Consider the following 23,856-nt stretch of genomic DNA (forward strand, 5'->3'; position numbering starts at 1 on the left):
CTGAGAGGCTAGGGGTCCAGGCTTGTTCTGCCACTGGCTGTGGGGCTGGGACAGGCCGCTTCACCGGGCAGGACCTCGGTGTTCACCCCTGCAACGGGCCTCACTCGGCTGTGGCCTTCTGCAGCCGGGCAGCACGGGAACGCAGGGGTGCCGGGGAGGAACGCCAGGACGCCGTCCTCCGGGCGCCCATTCCCGCTTTACGGATGAGATGCGTTACCTGGCAGGCACTGTCACGCCCGAAGCAGCAGAAGACCCAGGTCTGGACTGAGCCTCATCCCTCAGCCCAAGCACAGTGGCACCTTCTCTTTCATTCATGCAAGCCTTTCCCTAAAAACTCCTTCCCTTCACCTCCCCCTCACCTGTGTCCGCCACACACCTGCTGAATACCTGCTCATTCTCCAGGGCGCATCTCAAGCACCTGTTACCTCCTGATGAAAGCTTTTTCAGCCCTCCCTGGGAGACTCCATCTCTTCCCTCTTCTGGGTTTTCCTTAACCCTAAATCCATACAAGTAAATCATATGGCCAGAGGCTCTGACAAGGAGTGAGGGGGTGGGTGAGCAGGAGGGATCAATCACCTCATAATTCCTATCAGCCATTCCATATCACTTTTAAAATATGAACAAATGCCATGGTAAAATGTTATTTAAAGGCACCTTCAAAACAAGTGTCCTAGCATTGCACTCCAACGTCCCCTCCACAACTCCCCTCCCGGAGTACTTCCTGAGCGGTCACCGATCACTGCCACACACATCACTCACTCATTCCACAAATATTTCCGGCACACCTACAACTATTTTAGATGCTACAAAGGTACAGTGAGCCAAGCAGAGTCACTGCTTTCTTAGAAAGCACGTTCTAGTTAGGGAGGCCCTAGGGCTCTAGGGATTGGACTACGGTGTGCTTGCTGGGACGGAGAAGACCACACAAGGAAGAGTCCGCTCCACTCCCAGACTCTTCTCCACACGACCCAGGGTGGTCACCAGCAGTTCCTGGGGCTTCACGCTTCTCCCAGCAAAAAAGAGGAAACCCCTCTCTTCCCAGGCAGCTCGGCCCCTCGTCCCGTAACTTAGCCTTGCTGTCCCTGAGGGGCCCGACTCTCCTAGAGGGGGATTTATCAAGAGAGGAAGTGGAGGGTCAGCCATAAAAACTGCCCGCCCTGAAGAAAAGTCAGGACACGACCAGAAGACGCTGTGAAGGCGGGGATGGGGAGGCCACCTGCACAGACCCACCCCAGAATGGAAGGCGGGAAGGCTGGCCACGTAGAAGGCGGGCCAGAGTGTAGCCAATGTCCTGAGGCAAGAAAACACCAAAAAGCAAAAATCCTGACATATTCAGGAAACCAAAGGATGGCCAATGTGCGTCAAATGTAGTGAGCTTCATACTCTCTGTTAAATTCACACTGTTAGTCGGAGCTAATCCTCTGTAATGTTAAATGTGTTTCTCAGAGTTCCAGCAACAGTTTCAAGTTTCGTATTACGCTAAAGAGATCTATCATAAAATGTTTAAAACAGGTTTTCCTGCTACTTTCAGCTTTAGCTCAAAAACAAGTGAAGCACTTTCAGGAGGTGTCTTAACTCTTTCAAACCTGCTGTACACCACCCAGGTATGTTAGGGCACAAGATACATTTCAGAGTGTGAGTATCTCTCATAGTAACAGACAGACTTTGGGCAAAGGACTTCATTAGCATCTCAAAGCCTGACAGACCTCAGCACAGTGGCCTGATGCTCTCTGCCTCCCAAGAAATGAGAAACAAATTGAGGCAAGCTACAGGGAAACAATCAGAAGACTGTAAAAGAGTCTCACATAAAAGAGATACAATTAGTAAACAGGCACACAGAACAAATATCCAAACTTGCAACTTACCCAGAAAATACAAATTAAAACAATAAGGCAACATTTTCTACATACTGAATTAGCAGCACTGCTGCCTGAGATATAATTAGAACAATCCTTTCAGAAGGCAATTTCCAATATGTTTCAACAGCAATAAAAGTGTTCAAAATGGCTGACCCAGCAATCCCTCTCCTGACAAACATCTCCCTCCTGCTCAAAAAGCCAAAGCGCTGAAGAGGCTCACCATAGCATTCCCAGTAACAGCGAAAATAAACCAAAAAAAGAAAGAACGCAAATGAGAGTATTTATTATTAATGCATTCAACAGGATGTGAGTACTGAAGTGTGCCACTAACCAGCCACAGTGGCTTTAACTAGCCACTAATAGGGTTTCTTTTTGAAGTGATGAATGTTTTAAATTGACTGTGGTTAACAGGTGCACATATCTGTGAATACACTAAAAAACTGAAGGGCACATTTTAAACAGGTGAATTGTGTGGTCTGCGAACTAAATCTCAATAAAGTTACTTTTAAAAAAAGGAAAAGCATTTATTATTAATGCATTCAGCCATATGTGGATGCCAGTACAAGCCACTAGGTGACAGGGACAACAAAAACAGCAAGTCAGACAGATACCTTCAGAGAGTTTGCAGCCTGAGTGGGGAGCTTGTCAATTAACTGAGCGATCGAAATACAGTGGGTGAAAGTGCTCGATGGGTAAGCACATACTCCAGCGGGAATGTTCCAAAGGAACACAAGGTAGTCTTGAGGGACCAAGAAAGGCTTTGTAGAAAACAACAGAAGTGGTTATCTACACTGAGATGTGAAGGATGAACAAATGTTAGCCAAAAGAAGGAAGAAAAGTGGGAAGGAAGAAGGGATGAGGGAGAGGAAGAGAATGAGAAATCCAGGTGGACACACCACACTTTCTTTATCCATCCATCAGTGAATGGACATTGATGGATGCCGCTTTCACTTTTTGGCTATTATGCGTGATGCCACTAGGAACACTCACGTACAAGTTTTTATGTGGGTGTATGTTTTCAAACCTCTTGAGTATACACCTAGGAGTGGAATTGCAGGGTTGTATTGTACTACTGTTGATCGTCTACTTTCCTTCCCCAAATCCCAGACAACAGAATCACACAAATCACTGTATCTAACATTCCCCAAATAAACCAAACCCTCTTAACTCCACCACAACTGGAGAAAGTCCTCCTACCTGAAGCTATTCCTCCTGCTCAGTCTGGTCTGGCAAACACCAATTTGTTCTTCAAGGTCAAGGTCACCTCCTTCATGGAACATTACCCAAACCATTCTCCCACCTCTGAAAAGAACTGTCAATTCCCCCACGATGCTCCCATATCCATCATTTACTATGGACTCCTCTGTAGGCTTAACCGTGGCATCCTCCCCACACCCTATTCTTTTCATGTCAACAGTTGGTCCCAGCAGCCCCGCGAGTACGTGCCTCAGGATGGCCTGTACTCTGGATCCACTGGCAAAGAAGATCTTTAAAGGAGTTTTACTAGCTGAACTTGTGGGCATTTTTGGAGCATATTTTTTGTTTAAAAAGATGAACGCAAGCCAAGATTTCAGGCAAACAATGAGCAAGAAATTCCGCTTCATCTTGAAAGTTTATTACAAATCCACTGAACACTCTGGAATGTACGGAATCAGAGAGCAAGATCAAGAAAAGTGGCTGAACAGCAAACATTAGGAATTTGACCATCAATCAAGGTTTGCCCTCTTTCATAGTATCAGGCAAGATTAAAATTCCAAAGTTGACATGGATGGATTTTAGAATATTTAAGGTTAAATGTAAATTCTAATTAAGTCAGAGGTTTTATTCTTTGGACTAACTGTGAAGAAATTGAAGGAAGGTTTGTTTATTATGTTATAAATGCAGTTTTGTTTACTACTCAAAATAAAGTGGTTCTCCTTTAAAAAAAAAAAAATCTCCCCTATAATTCTGAATAGATAAATCTTTCAAAATAGATAAAATAGTAAAACACCTATTTTTAATATTTATTACATTTCTTTTCCATTATAGTTTATTACAAGATATTGAGTATATAGTGCCCTGTGCTATACAGTGGGACATTGTTGTCTATCTAATTTATTCCCCTCTCCTTTCCCTTTTGGTAACCGTTGGTTAGTTTTCTATTGTCTATGAGTCTGTTTCTGTTTTGTAAATAAGTTCATTAATATTTATTACATTTTTAACTCACACATTTAAAATCCCATTATCTAAAAATATATTAACTAGAAATACTGCTTTTATCCATTTTCACTTTACCTGAAACAATATTCAAACTCTACATCAATGTCTCTGGTACTACTAGAGCCACTTTGGAATAAAATTCGTCATAAAAAAAAAACCAAAAAACAGCTGGCCCCAGAACCCATCTTGTGAGTTCCCACGCACTGGCACACACCAGGGGTGGGGGTGGGGGGACCAAGGAGGAGGGGCAGGCAAGAACCCCCAGACTGTGCCACCTCCATCTGCAAACACCCAGACGGGTTCCCGTGCAAGGAGAAGGCTACTCCTCTCTTCCGTATTTCATTTCAATGCGGTGATATTTAGAAATGTTAATTATCAACTCTGTGAATGGTACCATGAGCTCTCCAGGAGAAAGGTCACCCAATCAATTAAAATACTATCATTAAAATAATAACAAACTACCACACAATCTGTAATATCCTAGTTGTACAAATGAGAAAATGAAGGCCCAGGAAGAATTTAATTACTGATCTGAGGTTATGGTAATTAGAGGTTGGGGTGAGTGGAAGCAACCCTTGGTCCTCCTGACTTCAGTCCTCTTCTCAGAAGACTCCAATTAACCAAATACCATTACACACAGGCCCTTATGAGGCAGCGGTTTGTTCAACAGGGTCAAATATCCCAAGTTTCTCTCCTTCTAGACCCAGTGTCTTCAGATCACTAATTAATATGACCTTAAATAACCACCAAGTTCCTTCTCTCCTGGGGCTTCTGCAGGGAAAACAGGCCGACTAAACACACACCGGCTCTGTCAGTGCAACGTGAGAAGTGCGTGAGGGGAGAGACCGAACAGCAGGAGGACGGGTCCCCTGGGACTTGTGAAAGGCAGCCTAGAGGAAGTGCAGACCCAGGGGAGTTGGCTGACAAGGTGCAGGCAAGGGGTGAGAGCAAAGGCCCTCTGCGGGAAGAAGATGTGTATCTGTGAGAAAAAAGTCCAGGACGAGGCAGGTGAGGCAGGGGGAGGTGGAAGCGGCTCAGGGAAGGGATGTGCTCCCCTCCCTGGGAGCAGCTGCATCAGCCCCTGGGTGTGTGATTACAGAGACCCAGCTCCTCACCACACAGCGCGGCCATCCCAGTGCCAGAGGCCCCGCTGAGGCCTCATCCCCAAGGCTCTGGGCAGCGTCCTCTCCAGACAGTGCCCTCCACAGGAGATAGGGACCTCGCCAAGAGAACCTGTACGACCTTTCGGTGAGGGGGCAGAAGGCCGGCCTGCGGGATGATGCAGGACGGCTCCAGGGTCACCCCAGCCCAGGGCTCCCGGGGGCCGCCCAGGCCCCTGCAGATTCTGCACCGAGGCCCAGCTTCCCTCTGCCCAACCAGACCTGCCTCCTCCTCTTCCCCTCAGTGGGTGTCGATCCCAAGAGCACTTCTAATAAATGCCCCGCACATGCGTCACATCCAAGAGTGCTTCCCAGGGGACTCACAGCACATGCTAACCCGGCGGGATGGACAGGCAGACAGGGCGCTGGGACAGGGGCAGCGGAGGGCTGATTCCCAAGGGCCTGTGCGGCACCCAGGCAGCAGGAGAACACCTGGGGCTCGGGGTGGGGCCTGGTCTGGAGATAAACGGATTGTGACTGAAACCCAAAAAACACGTGACACCCAGGAACTGTGTGAGAAGAGAAGGTGACAGAGGCAAGGACCTAGAAGAAAGTTGCCCTGACGTGTGGGCAAAGATATGCACGATCCCTCAGAAAGTCAAGACGGATGCTGCCCACGAGGGGAGCAGTGACCAAAAGGGGCACAAAGGTGTTTGGGGTTCTGGTCTTGTGTCCGACCTGGGTGCCGGGTACCACGTGGTCACTTTGTGAAAACTCACTGAGCAGTGTTCTTGTGAATCGTGCACTTCTGCATATAAATGTTACACTTTGACACTTACATTTTATAAAACGTAAGCAAAGGCAAGGGGAGCCCATGCCGGAGGCTGAGAGCAGCGAGAAGGGCCAGTAATAGTGAGGGGCCCAGGGAGGTGAGGGCATGGAGGATGGGGCGCCGGGGGCACCACCCACCCGATCCTGGGCCGGTGTGGATGGGGGCCAGCACCAAGAGTGCACTCATTCATCTTTCCTGGGAGAAAACTGGAGTTTGAATCCACTCACCTTGATCTGACAAGAAATCCAGCATGGTCTGTAGCAGGAAGGACAAGTGCCTGACAGAGAGAGCAGGGTTCCCCATCCTCCGGGACGCGTAGACCAACTCGTGAAGCAGACGCATCTGGACGGCAGCCCAGCCTCGGTGCGTGCCTGCGACAGAAGACACAGAACATCAGAGCAGGGCTTCAGGGGCGCAGTGGCAGCAGGGCCAACACATGAGCCCTCTGGAGCCATGTCTAATGTGTAAAACTCGTGATTTCAAGATAATGCCTCAACCACCACGTGCAAAGGGCAACCAAAGCATTTCCCCTGTGTTTATCCTGGAGAAGAACACTCACATGATACGCTTGTTCACATGTTTTTTTGTTTTTTTTGTTTTTAAAAAATGCTTTATATTATATGGGGTTGGCCAAAAAGTTCATTCGGGTTTTTCCACAAGATGTTAGAGAAAAACCCAAACGAACTTTTTGGCCAACCCAATATTTTCTCTCTTCTGCAAAGACACAATTTTTAAAATAACCCACTTTGAAATACTTATAATAAGGTTATGACAAAAGATTATGTTTTCAATGGCATGTATTTGAGTTACAGCATACTTTTTTTTTCAAGAAAATACTGATATCTGATGAGCCTTCATTATCAACAACCAAGGCCATAAAATTAAAAAGCACAGCATTTCTCTAAAGTATAAGAACAGAAAAGCAGAAAGCTAAATTAGAAAAAAGGTTACCAACAAAACTGTGGCTGCTCCCTCCAACATAACTTAGCGTGTTTGAAATTAGAGGTGGAAGAAATCGGTTGCACAGCCATCGAAAAGTATTTTTCTAAGATCACAGGATTTTAGAGTTATTTATTCCAAGTCCCTTTTGGCAACAGTTACTGCTTTTAAATATTTTCCACCTTAAAATTCTTAATGAAGATGTGGAAATAGGGCTCAAAAACAGTTACCACCCAGCGCTGTGTGCCCAGGGGCCCTGGGGGGTTGGTAGAAAGGTTGGGGGAAAGGATTTAAGACTCTGACCAAAGGATTCCTCCTCTCATAGGCCTACTGACCATCTCCCTCACTGCCCACCCTAGAAGGCTGGCCAGTCCCTTTTGTGAATTTCCTCTGAATCCTGCACAAATCTTGTCCCATAGGCGTTATCGGGCACATACAGTGAGGCACCTGTAAGCTAGTGTCTTTGTTTCTTCCATCAGTCCTTAATTTCCTTGGGAGCCAGGATGGTGTCTTATTCACCCAAATATCCTTACTGCCTAGTAAGATGCCTGATACACAGCTGGTCCTTAACAGGCTCGTGGGTCAAGTTGAAAGCCTGATGAAAGAAAAAGCCCCTATTTTTCAGACATGCCTACTTAAGTATATAGGGTAAAATGACATGATTTCTGGGATTTGCTGTAAAATATTTCAACAAAGAACAAATAAAAGAAAAAGAAAGGTCTGAATAAAGCCAGATATGGCAAAATCGTATTAATTACTTAATCTGGGTGATGGGCTACTGTACTATTCTCTCTGATTTGTGTATACTTAAATTATTTCATAATAATTTTTAAACTGTTAACAATAACAATTACTAATAATTGTGAATTGAAATTCTTCGAGCTGACCAAACTTACCCACACACAAAAACCTTGATATCCTACTAGTTTTATCTTACAGAAATCTTTTCATAAAATGACAGGAGAGGGCTTCCCTGGTGGCGCAGTGGTTCAGAGTCTGCCTGCCAATGCAGGGGACACGGGTTCGAGCCCTCGTCTGGGAGGATCCCACATGCCGCGGAGCAACTAGGCCTGTGAGCCACAACTACTGAGCCTGCGCGTCTGGAGCCTGTGCTCTGCAACAAGAGAGGCCGCGATGGTGAGAGGCTCGTGCACCGCGATGAGGAGTGGCCCCCGCTTGCCGCAATTGGAGAAAGCCCTCGCGCAGAAACGAAGACCCAACACAGCCATAAATAAATAAATAAATAATTTTTTTAAAAATCTTTAAAAAAAATAAATAAATAAAATAAAATAAAATGACAGGAGAGGAGGGAAGGACAAGTCCCTGCAGTATTTCCACGTTGTCAAAAGACCAAAGGCCAAAACAAAATAAGAGATTCTGAAAAGGATGACAAGGCTGAAATCAATGTCATGACTAACCTAGCCCAGAATTCTAAATGACCTGACCTAACTAATCTCCACCCCACCATACCAAGAATGGGGCATATATCACTCTGCAGATTTTTTTTTAATAGATAAGGATCCAGTTCCTACCACAGGCAATTACGGTAAGACTGAGTATAAATTTTCTTAACACCAAATAGTGTACAAATCATAATTTCTATGCGATTCAAACTGCTCCTCCTATAAAATCTGAATCTTTTTATTCTTAAGACAGATTTGCAGTATATGAGCCAGTGATAAAATTTTCAACACTCCTGTATTCAAAAAGTTCAGCAATGTGAGGGTTTATTACATCAACTACTGCCTTTTAGCAAACTCATGTGCCTTGCCTCTCTCTTTCATAAGAGTTGCTGGCGAAAATTTAATCTCTCGTTCAGGAAAAGACTAAGCAAAAGGTATGATCAAAAAATCTTCATATATAGGAACACAAGTAAGATTAAAGTGATAATAAGTAGCCCGTTAAGCTGGCAAATACACACACAGTATACTTCTGTGTTCCTACCTCGACTTTCCATAACCAGCTAGGGAAAATGTTCATTTCCAGAAACAGATAGAAATATCAGGTCCTGAGAATACAGACAATTTCCCTTTCATTCACAGGTACAGGGATTTAGTAGAATTCCATTTAATTCTCTGAGAAATGTTTAAAGTAGTCCAGAGCAACAGTGGAGATGGGGTTTAAAGTAACTTTTATTTCTTATTAAAAATACAGCCAGCTGACATTTATCATTTTTACCTTATTTGATCTCTTACCTTACCTCCCCACCTCTTTCACAAAATGACGGTGAATGTCCCCTCCCGAAACAGAAGGCTAAGTAAAAAGTATCAAATCACATGGAGGTGTGCTTATCTGTTTCATTTTTCAAAAGAAACATGTTTCATCCATGTGATTTAAAAATTAAGATCAAGAAACAAACTCTGTTCAATAAATGGCAATGAGCACATGTCATGTAGCTGCTCATCAGGTTTGGGCACACGTTACACATATTTACAGGCACGCCTGCTGTGTGCCAGCAAGGGGACACAGGGAGAGGCAGGGTCTCTGTTCTCACGGGGCATACAGCCTGGTGGGGGGGGGGGGAAGCTAAATCACTGCCCAGTTTTTTTAATGTACTTACAAATTATGGGATATGCTGTTTAGAAAGGAGTACGTGAAAGAGAGAAATAAAAGGACTGCATTTAGGTGGAGAGACGACGGGGGACCTCTTGAAGAGCTGACACTCAGCGGAGACCTGAAGGATGCCTGGGGTGCAGCGGTGAAGGGCAGGGAAGAGCATTCCTGAGGACGCAAGAGCCGGGAGGAGACCCGGCAGTGGACACCTGGATGGCGTGTACAACTGGCCCAGCACGGAAAGAAAAGGCTGAGGCCAGCCCAGTGTAACTGCGTAAAGCCCAGGAGGCTTGCATTTACTCTGGAGCCAGCCTGCAGTTATGTTCGAGGGATACAAAAGGGGTCACTGGAAGGCAACTGCGATCTTTCCAGAAGTCTCTCAGAAGCACACTAACAGGGATCCCGGTCCCAAGCACATGGAAACTCAATCCCCCTTCCCATCTCTCTGCAGAGCAACAGTGTAACCGCTCGAAAAACCCCCTTCCCAGACACTAACTTGCCCCACAAAATTTGTCCCGAATATGGCCTAACGGAGCCTGCATGCTCAACTGTCCACTCCACAGGCCTGGAGGTCTCATCTCGTCTCTCACACCAGCAACTCTCAGCCTTTCCAATGTAAACCCCGAAAGCTTCTAGGGCTTGTCCAGCTATTTTGCCCTTAACTTCAACCACTGCTACCAGGGCCAAGGCAGGGGGCCACCCCACCAGCACGCACTCCTTCCCGATGGAGCCAGGCCTGAAGTACTGGCCCTCAGGGCACTTTATTCCAGCCTCCACGTGGCCTCAGAGGGACAGATGGAATTTGACCTCACCTGACAGTATCTGCTGAGCACTGTCCTAGCACATTCTAGGGCCTGACTCACTCAGTCCTTGTAACAACCTTCCCGTGAAACATTAAAAGCAGCCTCCCTGTACAGATGAGGGACAGAGGACTTGACGGGGGCCACGCAGCCAGTCGGTAATGGTGTCACCCTCTCACTAGCTGTTCGACCTGAGGAATAGCATTTAACCTCCCCAAGGAGGTTCTCTGTTCCCTCAAGTGCGGTACAGGGCCCACTGCACCCACTCACCAAGCCGTGAGAAATGACGGTACACGTATGAAACCGTTCTCCCTGAGGCCACAAGCAGCATAAGGCAAGTGCAAGTGCAAGGTGTGCTGGAAGAAAGACCGTGTGAAGCAGACGAGGTGCTCCATCACCTGACCCTCCAGCCCTGGGCCAGGGGCACAGCTGGGCCTGAGCAGCAGGTTCTGGGTTCCGGGCCTCGCCCACACCCAGCACCCAGGGCAGCGCCCTTGTGCGGGCAACCCTCCCAGGCACTGACCCTACCGGGCGAGGAGGTTGCTCTATATTTGTCACTTAAAATACTGGGAAATATAAGGACAACTTTTTAAAGAAATAAAGACACCCCTGACTTCAAAATGTACTGTAAAGCTACAAAAATCAAGACAGTGTGGTAATGGCAAAAAAAAACCCAACAACACAGAATGGACACTGCCAAGAATAAATCCTAACGTAAACTATGGATTCTGGGTGATGATGTGTCAGTGTAGATTCATCCATTGTAACAAAGGCACCACCCCGGCGGGGATGTTGATGAGGAGGAGGCTGGGGGTGGGCAGGGGGATGGGGGTATGCGGTAAATACCTATGCTCAATTTTGCTGTGAACCTAAAACTGCTCTAATGAAGTCTACTTAAAAGATAATAATAATAAGATCACACAGGGGAAAGTGTGGTGGTAGGAGGAATGTGATAAAATCCATTATCACATGATTTCCATTTAGAAGAATAAGCACCGTCCAAGCTCCTAGGTAAACGGGCGTACTGGTGGAACCACTTCCCGTGACTCGCGTGTGGACACACGTAGACACCCTGCCACGCCAGCGCCACCCAGGGGCTCCTTTGCTGTTGCTGTTAATCTTCCGCCATTAAGCGCTGAGTGAAGCTGAGAAGGGAAGCCGCCAGCTGTGTCAGAAGAGCCTTTCAGCTCCCGGCACCTCCACCCTGAGAGCAAACCCCGGGCACGCAGCACAGCCCTGAGAGTGCTGTCCGGTTTGCACTCTCTGCCCTCTCCTCCAAGAAGCGCAAGGGTGCTCACAGCTAGACTGTGGAGCAGCCACAGAGCCCGAGAATTCAGAAAGGGCCTCCCCGGAACGCGGCCGCTCACTCCGTGGAGACGAGCAAAGTAAACGCAGACCAGTGAGGATCCGGGAGCCAAGCTCCCCTGCAAGCCCCGTGGTCTCTTCACTGCTTTCCTCACTTGGCTGTGTCCCGGGAGAGCTCCCTGTGCAACACCAGACGCAAGGGCAATGGCAAATGTGACCTGCATCCCGAATCCCTCATCCTGGCTCGGCCTGACCTTGGCGCCCCGAATCCAGCACCTCCCGAATCACGCATCACACCTGTCCTCTCTTTCCCTAACTGTCCTCTGCCCTCCAGGGTCACCTGGACCTACAGCCTCCCTCTCAGGTTCCCCTTCCTGACTCCATTAGCAGTGAGAGCTCCCAGCAGAAACACCACCAAGTGGAGTGCACCCTCCCCTCTGGATCCCAACTTCCCGTCTGTAAAGAGAGGGCAGGAGCTAGATCAGTCTTCTCAGAATCATGTGAGACTTTTGCAAACAAATATGCTCGGGCCTCACTGCACGCACCCTCTCCCACCCCCCACCCCCCCCACAAGAGGTGACAGGCTGGGAGCCCAGGGCAAAGAGCTCACGCAGAAGGCCAGCCAAGGGATCCCATCTGCAGGGACGGGTCCCACCAGAAGGTTCTCATTTCTGGCTGTGAGTCCCTTTAGTCCTCAGGCTCCAAGATGACTTTTAGTTAAACACCACATGGTCTCGGTATTTCAGGACACTAAGGACAGTCCTGTGACCACAGCTGGGGCAAAGCCGTCCAGAGAGAGTAGAAGCAGCCCTTAGAGGCCAGTTAGAGGCCCACAAGAGAGGCCAGGAAGAAATTAAAACGGTCTCTGGGAAGCAGCTGACTGCCACTGCCCTGAGGTTCTTATCTGCAGCAGAGAGACACTGGGGCTGAAATCACAGGACCACCAGTACTAATTTACCCAGAACTCACAGTCTACCCAAAAGGGCCAGTCGTGAAACAAGCGCTCAGCAAACCTTACATTCCATCCCATCTCTTGGGGGAACACAGAGGAAAAAGGAATTAGAGAAAGGAAGAGCAGATGACATGGCAGATGAAAAAAATTTGTCGTGATCTCTGTTTGGGTGAGATGGTGAAAGATCTGGAAGAAAGTGCCACTGAATGAATTCAGACGTGGCTGAGTGTCCATGCATCTACCCTCAACATGTGGCACGGTGTCCAGCACAAAGCAAGAACCAAGAAACGTCTGCTAATAGCAAGACCTCCTAGAGAGGGTCCCCAGTTCTACCCTTGACCCCTTGCACTTAATACCATCACCAATGGCTGGGACAGAAGGCAGCGACAGAGTTCAGGTTCAAAATCACTCCATCAACAGTACGAGCCCCATCACCGATGCTATCCAGCAGTGACAAACGTCAAGCCCCTTGTTTAACTTTTTAAAAAAATCAACAGCAAGGGTACAGGATGAGGGAGATCAGGCAAGGTCATGTGACCAGGCTCTATTATGTGAGATGGCTTTAGAAAGGGAACACTGCATAAACAGGAGAAGTATGCAGACTGCCCCGATCAGCACTGGGCCCACCAATCTTCCCCCTGTGGCTGCACAGAGGCAGGACATCTAAAGCCCAAAATCCAGGCTGCCCGGTTCCTATCAACACCTCCTGAGCACGTGTGCTCACATGACAAGCCCCCAGCAGCAGGTCTCTGGCCTCCACAGGAGGCGGGGGCTGATGAAGGACTGTGTCCTGTCCCAGCTTCCCTCCACTCCTCAAAGGCCACCTGCCACGCTGCTCACTCAGTCTCCCTCTGCTCTTCCAAACCCCAGGTCCCACCTTTTAAATGATTTTGGAAAACACTTTGGACAAAATTTTTTAAGTAATTTGGGCCCCCCAAAGTGATCTTAGATATTGCTGTGCTCTGAGCCAGGGCTATGGCAAACTACAGTCCGCACACCGAACCCGGCCCCACCCGTGCCGTAAGTAAAGATTTGTCGGCGGACATTTCATCCCTGGCTGTTTTCACACCTCAGCAGCAGAGCCGAGGAGCTGCAACAGAGGCCAGAGGGCTCCCAGAGCCTGAAATGTTTACTCCCTGGCCCCCTGACAGAAAAAGTTTGCCAACTCCTTGCTCTGCGCTTCAGAATTCATCCTGAGCATATGACTCTATCAAATGTAAGTGATGCTTTGGGGAGAAGGTCAGAATGGGGGGAAGTCCAGACAGAGTAATTCATCAAGAACCACCTGGGCAACGGAGAAGGAGGAGAGGAAGGCTCTGGAAGGACCCGAGAGCTCTCTGCAAATACCTGGAAGGTCGACACATGCGAGAACTGCTTGTTTGTACGTTGGAGGGCAGGAGCTGTCCTCTTCCCACTGCTTCACTCGCTCACCTCACACATCCCATGGCACCAGGCAAGAGAGCGACAAATCATTATTGAGGAGGTGGACACAAAGGGAAAGCGGACACACCGTCCCCGGGAGGTGAAGCAAGCAGGAAGGGGAATCTTAATTCTTTCAGGGAGAGCCCTAGTAATTAGAACTACCCAAGAGCAGAATGGACTTATCATTCGGACCGTGGGCTCCTCAGGTCGGCACACATGACCGCATAAAACACGTGCCAGAGGACTGTCTTTGCCCTGGTGGGATGAGAACGGAGACGGCCCCTCAGTTCTCTCCCCATCTAGAAGGCCAGGCCTGCTGGCTCTGGACGTGAGCTGGGGGAAAGTGCTCTGCATGTCCTGCCTAAAACGGTCATCAACGATTTTTTTTCTCCTGCTAATCACCCTTTGCCTGACACTGGGCACCACACTTGTGTACACTTGTTATTAGACTCAGAGCTTATGTTTAACATGTACTACCCTGCATTAACATTGCAGGATAAGGATTTATCACCAAATGCATACCTGTATTTGTACACATATACCCCAGGATTTATTCTAGATTGGTTGATTTTTGCTAATTGGCTAAATCACATGAGGTAAGTAGGATTCATTAGGTATTTAAGATGTTTCAAGGATGACACACGTCAGTGAGCTCAGGGGAGATTTCCAACCGGCACACAGATTTAAGAACGCCAGCCCCCATGCAGAGCACCGCTACGTTCTGTTGTAATCTATCAAAAGTACCCAAGTGCAGGAGAGCTTAGTCACCTTTGCATGCCAGCACCAGTCATCGTGTCCGACAGGCAGAGCAGGGCCCATTAATTGGACGCACCATTAATTGGACTGAAGCAACTTTCAGCTCTAGTACCTTTGTTGAAGTCCTGCGGATCCAGCGACAGACTGTAGCCAGGAAGCGTCTCGAGGAGGAGTTTGTAGCAGGCCCTCCAGCCAGGCTCTGAGATGCTCGGGGCCACGCACTGCATGGCGGCCACGCGCTTGAAGAAGGCGGACTTGCGGTGGAAGCCGATCAACTCGTAGAGCTCAGAGAGGATGCTGTACCGCTGGATCTTCTCCTCCTCGGAGAGCTGAAGCACACAGAGGAAAGTAAAAAGCATGTGAAAGAATCTTACAAGTGAAAAAGGAAACATAAAAAAGCTTTTTCATAAAACAGAGGCCCAATGAAACATGAAGGAAAAGGGAAGCTGAGTTAGTGCACTGATAGGGCAGGATCCAGAGAAGCACCGACACGGAAGCTCCAAGGCCTTCAACTGAGCCCCATCTCTCCAAGCTCACCCTGTCCTTTTGCTAAGAAGGCCCATATTCTCTGGAACAAAGGTATTTGCTACCTAGCACATAAGATGCAGAGAAGGGAAAGAGAAAGGGAAAGACACCGGAATCTGGGCAGGAACTTTCATCAAATACATTAACTTCTCAAAACACAAAATATATAGAACCAGGTAACTAGACAAAGAACTGTTAATAATAACCACACCTAACTTGGACTTAAATTAAGACTTCATGGCTTACAAAAATTTTTCTTTCATCTACAACCTAACCGTATTTTCCCAACCACCCCATGATGTAGTAATAACAACTTCTGTTTAATCACGACTACATGCCAGCAATGTAACTACTAGGTAAACACCTTAGAATTTTTAAAAGCCGTGTCTGTGATATAGTCTGTGTACACATTTATTTCCTTTTGGCCTCATTCTAAACGAGGATCTAAATCAATTTTTTAAACACAACAACAATAAAAACAAAAAAACAAAAATGAGGGTCAAAAATGGGGATTTAATACTTAAATGAAACAAGGGGCAGGTGAAGTCACAAAAATGAACGCCATGAGGTAGGGGTAATTAACAGAGGCCAACTATAGATTCAGCTCTAAGATCTCTGGCAGCTGAAGCAAAAAGTAAAAGATGATGAGCTACAGGAGCCATAACGCCTGTGGGATAAACATCTGCGTCAGCTGCTGGCACGTCCCATGCAGAAAATCCAAAACATCCTTCTCACCATCGAGCATCATTCTCAGACCCCCCACGTTAAATGCGACAAGCACATGCCCGCAGCCCGTGCCCCGGCCTCTGCCTTGCCTTTCCCGCCAGCCCTCTCCCTCTCTCATCACTGTGCTGGGCTGCAAACCCAGGCCTGAAGCTCCAGATTAAGGATGGAGGCAGCCCCACACCTTGGCTTGGTGGGCAGCTCACCCAGCTGGGGCCCCCTGGATCTGCCCATTTCTCTGCTGCATTGGCTTCCCACCAAGAGAGGTTCCTTCCTACGGTGGTCCCCACAAAACTCCTCTCTCCTAAATGCAGGGATGTCAAGCCATATTCCAGACTCCTGTTCAACCAGTAAGTTTTCAGTTCCCTCTCTCTTTTTCCTTCTCCAATAAAGAACTTGACTTTCCTCCCTTCCCATCCAACCGTTTCTTTCTTTGTGAGAGCTCTGCATTCCCCACACACCATCCTGAAAGCCAGGCACCCTGCCGGCTAAGACCGAGATGTTTCTGTCTAACCTGGGCTGCATCCTTACACTTTCCCCCTTCTATCTCAGAAAGCCTTTCCTGAATCTCCCATCCCTCTGATTCTGAGTTTAAATTGACAAAGTTCTGAGGTTAACATTATTATGTGCATATCTACCGGGCTTTTGCTAGGTTTCCTTAGCAACAAGCTTCATTAAGGAACTGCATCAAGAAGTTTAAAGAGGCTATTCTTACATCTGAGTGGAGTAGCCCGCAGGACATGTAAATGGCTTTGAAGAGAAAATTAACCAGGGACAAAGAGGCCGCAGGTTCTAACCAACAGTGTCATGAGCCAAAATGTTATCAAATGGCTCAGTCATTCCTGAACATCATATCTGCAGGAGGTGCCGAGTGCTGGGTTGAATATACATTGGTCCTAGAGCATGCTCCCACAGCTGGTAAAGTGCTGGGCTTTTCTCTAGATTTCCAAACAATTCCTTATGACCTCTTTCTCTTATGGTCACTTACATTCCCTACTACTGAAGAAAATTAATTTCAGTCATCTGGGTTGTTTGGGGGGAAGCTACACGACGCAGTTCACAGAGCTCAGACTTTGGAGCCATGGTAAACTAGATCTGAAGACCAGTGGTCGCATTCACAAGGTAATCACGGGCACGCAGCAAACGCCCCAGCCTCGATTTCCTCACCTCTAAAACTGGGTTCAATAAAACCAGTGAGCACAGTTGCCGTGATGATTATGGCCGCAATCTTTTTACCCCTAGGTAAGCGCCGGCAACAAGCTGGCTGCTTAATTAGTAGTAAGTATTATCAGCGGGTTTTAGTTTACCTGAGAACAGATGCTTTGCCGTTTTGTCTTTGGTAACAGAACTTGTTTTACTGAGATTAATATCACCAGAGCAGCACCGACTAGAAAATTCCCCAGCTTTGCAGGGCAAGGCATGTTCTTTTCCTCTACAGAGCTGATCACATTTTGTAGTCGTTTGTTTTTACATTTATCTATTTAGCACCTGTGTTTCCCTCCGGATGTTTTGCTCAAGCAGCGCAGGACCCTGTCTGCTTGGCTGCGTGCTGAATATTCTCGGGCTACAAGACAGTGGGCCCAGGGCCTAGCACCCGGCCTCCAGTACAGAACGTACAGAAGGGAAAACCCAAACAAGCATGCTTTAACTAGGCCCCTGCACCCGAAGTTATGGTCTGACTTGGGACAAATTACAAAATCTTCTTTACCCTGAGGCTCCTCTTCTATCAACAGGAATAAACGCACTTAGCACCCAGAGTTACAAAGGTTAAAGGAAATAACCAAATTCACAACCTAATCAAGTGTCTGCTAGTGGTCCAACAAACACGAGCTGCCTTTATTGCTCTGACACATCACCAGTGGGGCAGACAGTGAACGCTTTCTAAGTGCCAAGCAGTGTGTGAAGTGCTCTACGTGTGTTATAATACTATTTATTGGTACAACTTACAACAGATCCAGGAAGAAGTGAATATTATCATTCCCATTTTACAGATTCACTAACAGGCTAAGGGAGGTTACATTCCAGTCCAAGGTCACACGGAGAGGAAACGGCGATTGAAACCTGAATCTAGGCTGCCAAGGTTCGCGTTCCTTCTCTCTCACTTCTACCTGACCACGTGCCTGTGAAATCTACGTGTTCGACAGACAAATCTGCAGACAGCCAGCTGTTGAATGCAATGCGTGCAGCCGTGTGTCAGTGCTAATTACCATAAACTACTCTCGTAAACAACTAAAGACAAGACAGGTGGATCCATGTTCCTGCTCACAAAGAGAAGTTCTGCCTTGAATGCTCCTGCAACGTGCAGAAACCCTTCCCAATACCACTAGATCCAAACGTATTCTTTTTCATTTTTTACATTTGCACAGGGCTTCTTAAGGCAGAAGGCACCTGCAATAATTCCATCTTGGTTCCTTTCAAAGTTTCCAGATTAGCCAAAATCAGTCCCAGAATAGACACAACTCATCAATTCTACAATGGAACACACTTGATCAAGAACCAAAACCTTGTCCTGGTTCAGAAAAACTATAGATCCCTCTTTGTTACTGTCATTATAAAATCCCACCAGTGTCTTTTTGAATTATGGTTTTCTCAGGGTATATGCCCAGTAGTGGGATTGCTGGGTCATATGGTAATTCTATTTTTAGTTTTTTAAGGAACCTCCATACTGTTCGTTTTTTAAGGAATTCTTAGTTATTTAAGGAATCTCCATACTGTTCTCCATAGTGGCTGTATCAATTTACATTCCCACCAACAGTGCAAGAGGGTTCCCTTTTCTCCACACCCTCTCCAGCATTTGTTGTTTGTAGATTTTCTGATTATGCCCATTCTAACCAGTGTGAGGTGATATCTCATTGTAGTTTCGATTTGCACTTCTCTAATGATTAGTGATGTTGAGCATCTTTTCATGTGCCTCTTGGCTATCTGTATGTCTTCTTTGGTGAAATGTCTATTTAGGTCTTCTGCCCAGTTTTTGATTGGATTGTTTTTTCGATATTAAGCTCCATAAGCTGTTTGTATATTTTGGAGATTAATCCTTTGTCCGTTGTTTCATTTGCAAATATTTTCTCCCATTCTGAGGGCTGTCTTTTTGTCTTGTTTATGCTTTCCTTTGCTGTGCAAAAGCTTTTAAGTTTAATTAGGTCTCATTTGTTTATTTTTGTTTTTATTTTCATTACTCTAGGAGGTGGGTCAAAAAAGATTTTGCTGTGGTTTATGTCAAAGAGGGTTTTTCCTATGTTTTCCTCTAAGAGTTTTATAGTGTCTGGTCTTACATTTAGGTGTTTAATCCATTTTGAGTTTATTTTTGTGTATGGTGTTAGGGAGTGTTCTAATTTCATTCTTTTACATGTAGCTGTCCAGTTTTCCCAGCACCACTTACTGAAGAGGGAAGCAGCCGCATAGCACAGGGAGATCAGCTTGGTGCTTTGCGACGACCCTAAAGGGGTGGGATAGGGAGGAGGGGAGGGAGGCTCAAGAGGGAGGGGATATGGGGACATGTGTATGCATATGGCTGGTTCACTTTGTGGTACAAGAGAAACTAACACAGTATTGTGGAGCAATTACACTCCAATAAAGATCTATTAAAAAATAATAAAATTTAAAAAATTTTTAATTTAAAAATTAAAAATTAAAGTTAAAGAAAGAAAAATCCCACCAGAACTCATTATTTTGCTGTCTGCTCAGCTGGCAACTAGACACGGAGATGAGTCAACTCCAGCAGAGCATCAAGTTGGGGAGAACTCTAAAGGCCCACACCCGCTGCAGCAAGGCAGGCCACTTACCCTCCGCGCAGCTCTGCTGACCCCTAGTGTTCTACGAAGACCAGGCCAACAGAGAAGGGGCTGTTCCCAACAGCTGCAAATTCCCACACATCAAATAAAAGCATTTGATCTTATAAAATATGTTGTGTATATACCCACCTGTGAAAACAGCTTCGCCAAAAGCCTAAATGTTCAACATTAATTTGCAAAGCCAAAGCCGGTCCGTAAGGGCGAGCAATTCTTAGGACACTAAGTCTTCCAAGTCCCTCCCACACCCAGCCCTCCACCAAACTGCCTGCAGTCCTTCAGCATGCTTTTAAATGCTTTTAAATTTAAAAGCATCCCCTTGCCCCCCAGATGTCCCTCCACGCCCTCTGGCCTGAGTAGAAGAGCGGCTGCTGGGTCACTGCAGGGCAACACTAGACAGGACCAGACACAGAGCAGCTGAACTGAACTACTCCTGATCACCATGAGTTTGTTATTCCATCATTTTACAGATGAAAATATCGAGAGATATGGAGGATTATGCTCAAGGTCACGCAGCTAATAACTGGCAAAGCGGGGTCTGCACACAAGCCCATGACTCTGCTCCTCACTCCAGCATGACGCCCCCCGCTGGGATCCCCACACCCACAGGGTTCTCTCGTGCCTGCCTGACAGGTCCACGTTTCTTTACTTTCACTCATGACCTATAACAGGTCTGCCTTTTAAGCACCTTTTCCGTCCACTGTCCCTCAGCAACAAAACCGCTCAGGCCACCAAACGACTTCCGGCTCCCCAAGCCCTCCGTGCTCCAGCCAGGTCATGCCTTCGCACCTGGTCCCTGCTCAGAGGCTCTTCAGCCCCTGTAGGTGGATTGTTTCCGCTCTCTGCAGGGAAACCCCTCTGGGGAGCCCTCCTCTCACCCTCAGCACAGTAGGTCCCCGGGCCGCATCCCGAGCTGTCCCACTAGGTCTGCATGTGCCCAGGGCTGCTCTTTGGACCAGCAGCCTAAGAGCCAGGGATTACACCCTGGTCATCCCTGCAAACGTACTGCCCAGCTCAGAGCTCACGCCCAGCAGGTCACCCGGAAATCGTGGTGAGTGATGGATCCAACCCAGATGTCCGTTCATTTGCCAGCACTGCTGACGGCTGGTTTCCACCCTTCGGTCAGTTTCCCATAAAACTGAAGCTTCCCCGTCAAGTGGTGGGTTTTCACTTTTCCTGCCCATCTTTACCAGAAACGTCAAGGGAAACCAAAACACCTTTTCTCAACCCTTTCCTGATGATGCATTCCCATCCGTGATACTGCCATGCTCAGCAGCTTTGAGTCCACGTAGCGTTGTTTCCCTTACACTAAATGGCTCCAAACATTGTGGGATTTTTTTCTCTTTTTGGTTTATTTGTTTGTACTCGGTTTATTCGCTTGATTCTGTTTTTGTCTCCCCTTCAGTACTAGGCTGGCAGCTGCCACTTCTCACTCCCTTCAGCTGCCTCCCTCCCAGTGTCCCATCTAGGAAGTTAGCTGTGGGGAGGGTCCGGGGGGTGCAGTAACAACCTTCACAGAAGAGGGAACCAAGGCACAGAGAGGCTGATTTACCCAAGGGGCTAAGCCAGATTCAGGCCCCAGCAGTGTGTATTCCGAGTCCCTGTGCTAAACTCTTATGCTCAAATATTTAACTTTTTATAGATTGTGGTTATAAACATATGAGGTGTCAAAATATGTATGAGCAGCATACACATCAACTCTAAGATGTTCATTAACTCCATGGCTTTATTTCTATTTTAAAAATTAAGAACCTCTGCAGTCAATATGGCAAAATGTTAATATGTTAAACCTAGATAATAGAGGCATGTGTGTCTTATTACTCATTCTCTCTTATATGTTCAAAATACAAAATGATTGTAAAGCCTCTCTCCCCTCCCCTCCACCCACTACCCTCTCTCTCACCTGAGCCTCCCAGACCCGCATATTTAAGTCTTTTCATTATATCCACAACTGAATCCATCAGCGTTCCCCCCAAACTCCCTCTGCAGCTTTCCCTTCTCCGAGCACAGCATGACCATCATTTATCTAATTAATCAAGCCAGAAACCTGGGCGTTATTCTGTCTGCCCTCACATACGTCATTAATCCCTTCCTTTTCACCCCCTAAACATGTCTTCGATCTGTTGGCTTTTTTCCATTGACCGTCCCACCACCACTCAGGTGAAGCCACCTACACTGCCCGCCTGGACTCCTCAAGAGCCTCCCACCTGGCCTCCCTCACCATGCTTACCCTACTCCAGACAAAGGGGATCCCATCATTCCCATGCTTTTAAGACCTTTCTTTTAAAACCCACTGTTCTTAGAATAAACTCCGAGTTCTTCACCTGGTGAATGTCTATCTTTGCCACGAAACTGTCAGCTCAGTGAGAGAAGAATCTGCCTTCTCCACCTCTACGCCCCCTCCCAGCACAATGCCACGCTCAGTCAAGACCTGCTCGATCACAGTAACCTGTATTCTAACCCTAGTCCTGAGTCCTTAACCAAGCTGCTTCACTTTTGAGTCTTGGTTGCCCTGGCCATAAAAATCCAAGGTAGATTAGAAAGATTGTAGACGTTTAGCTAGATTATTGATTTGGGGATTTTGCAGTAGCAACCTGCAACTAAATGTTCTGATGACTTTGTCTTATTAAAAACACATCCAGATTCAAGTAATATTTGTGGAATGCCTTAGGTGTAAAAGGAGCTGTACAAAGTACTTTCACACACTTCATGTTTTATAACATGAACAACCCAGATAGGGTCACAAATGGAATCGCTTCACAAGTGACAAAAGTAAGGTGACAAGGCATAAAGCTTGTCGTCCAAGGTCGCAAAGCTGGTGAGAGCAAAGTTGTTTCTCCAATCAAAAAAAATTTTGAAAGAACAGAATTCTGAATTTTGAGGGTAAAAGGCCGTAATACAAAGAGGTGAAACAACTCCCTTAATCAAAGTTTCAAGTTCTGACTCCAGAGTTTTAACCGTGCCATACTGAATGCTAGCACAGCAAAATCAGATGGTCTTTTGGTGAATAAGCTCCAGGAAAACCGCGTTAATTCTTCCACTCATAGGAGGACACACACCCACCTGTCGAAGGTTGATGTAGACTGCATTCTGAAGAAATTCCGAAGCTTCCATGCTCCGCTTCTGAATGGCGAGGACACGGACGGCCTTGACACATGCTTCTAACTCAATCACCCCGGCGTTCTTATACTGTAGGGTCAAAAGAGAAGAGGAGAGGTGTTTCTGTCAGATCGTGCAGGCTGTACCACAGGAACTCGGTGACACTGAGCAGCACGTCCCCACACGAGGAGCTGCAGCGCCGCCCACCCAAGGGGGGGGAGTTTGTGTTTGAGAAAGTCTATCCCTTAAGGGGGCAAAAGGGGTTGGTGGGACTGAGTGAACCTATAAATGCCCATATAGATATGTTTGCATTCATTCAAGTAATACAACCAACAGTAGCTGGATATTTTACAAAATTTCAAAATGTTATCAATGGAAACTTTGCTATTCACGTCCACTTAATCTCATGCTCAAAAACATTCTTAGACTCTCTCACACCTGCAGCTTTGATGCAGTAGTTGTCAATTCATGTTACTTTGTTACAAACGTTCTAGCTCCTTGTATATCTGTCCTCTCTCAGCACGTCTGATGTCTTTCTGGTTATCTCTCTGAGTTACCTGTTCCTGCTTCTCAGATCCTGAAGGACAAATGAAGATACATGAACAGAAAAGGTACCATGGACTTCACGTAGCCACTCAGTAATGATCCCGGCGAGAACTCCTCTGATCTCACCTTCACCTCTCAAGGTTCTGCACGAGGTGACATCCAGCCAGGAGAGCTGCCCTTGCCCACTTGAAAGCTGTGTGGCTCAGGCGCGGGGACAGGCCCAGAAGCTGGTTCCGGAGCCCAGGCCCCCCTGTTCTGTGCCTTCCTCTCTCCCAAGGCCCCAACTCGAAGCCCTCCATGCTCCCTGCTCTTTTTATTTTTTTTTCTAATTATCCCAAGCTGGAGTGGTTTTCATCTGATGTATCTGAAAAGACTTCCTGCAGCTGGGGAAGAGGCTTCTAGAGGTAAATCCATGTATTCTGGTGCCTGAAGAGCGCCCGAGGCCGAGAGACCCCCAC

General features: G+C 47.0%; 2 protein-coding genes across 5 annotated transcripts in view; one reads left to right on the plus strand and one right to left on the minus strand.

Moving 5' to 3' along the window:
• The window catches only part of TRAPPC9 (trafficking protein particle complex subunit 9), a 535,221-nt gene that overhangs the window by 460,376 nt on the left and 50,989 nt on the right, over positions 1-23,856 (minus strand). For all 4 annotated transcript variants that reach the window (XR_009697631.1, XM_061171479.1, XM_061171478.1 and 1 more), the window contains 3 exons: positions 22,817-22,942; positions 14,830-15,046; positions 6,218-6,361 (listed from right to left, as the gene is read on the minus strand). Coding sequence is in view for 3 of the 4 variants with exons in the window: in XM_061171479.1 (XP_061027462.1) it covers positions 6,218-6,361; positions 14,830-15,046; positions 22,817-22,942 (487 nt within the window). In the remaining variant the exon portion in view is untranslated. The remainder of the gene's footprint in view (positions 1-6,217; positions 6,362-14,829; positions 15,047-22,816; positions 22,943-23,856) is intronic.
• LOC133077344 (protein CEBPZOS-like) lies at positions 3,300-3,554 on the plus strand. Its single transcript, XM_061172081.1, has one exon. It carries the CDS (start codon positions 3,312-3,314, stop codon positions 3,552-3,554), a length of 243 nt encoding a protein of 80 aa, XP_061028064.1. The 5' UTR covers positions 3,300-3,311.

Source organism: Eubalaena glacialis, chromosome 17, assembly GCF_028564815.1.
Source record: "Eubalaena glacialis isolate mEubGla1 chromosome 17, mEubGla1.1.hap2.+ XY, whole genome shotgun sequence".
NCBI classification, from domain to species: domain Eukaryota; kingdom Metazoa; phylum Chordata; class Mammalia; order Artiodactyla; family Balaenidae; genus Eubalaena; species Eubalaena glacialis.

What these genes read in the sequence shown, in the direction of transcription:
- LOC133077344 (XM_061172081.1), top strand. Translation starts at nt 3,312, where the DNA reads ATGGCCTGTACTCTGGATCCACTGGCAAAGAAGATCTTTAAAGGAGTT.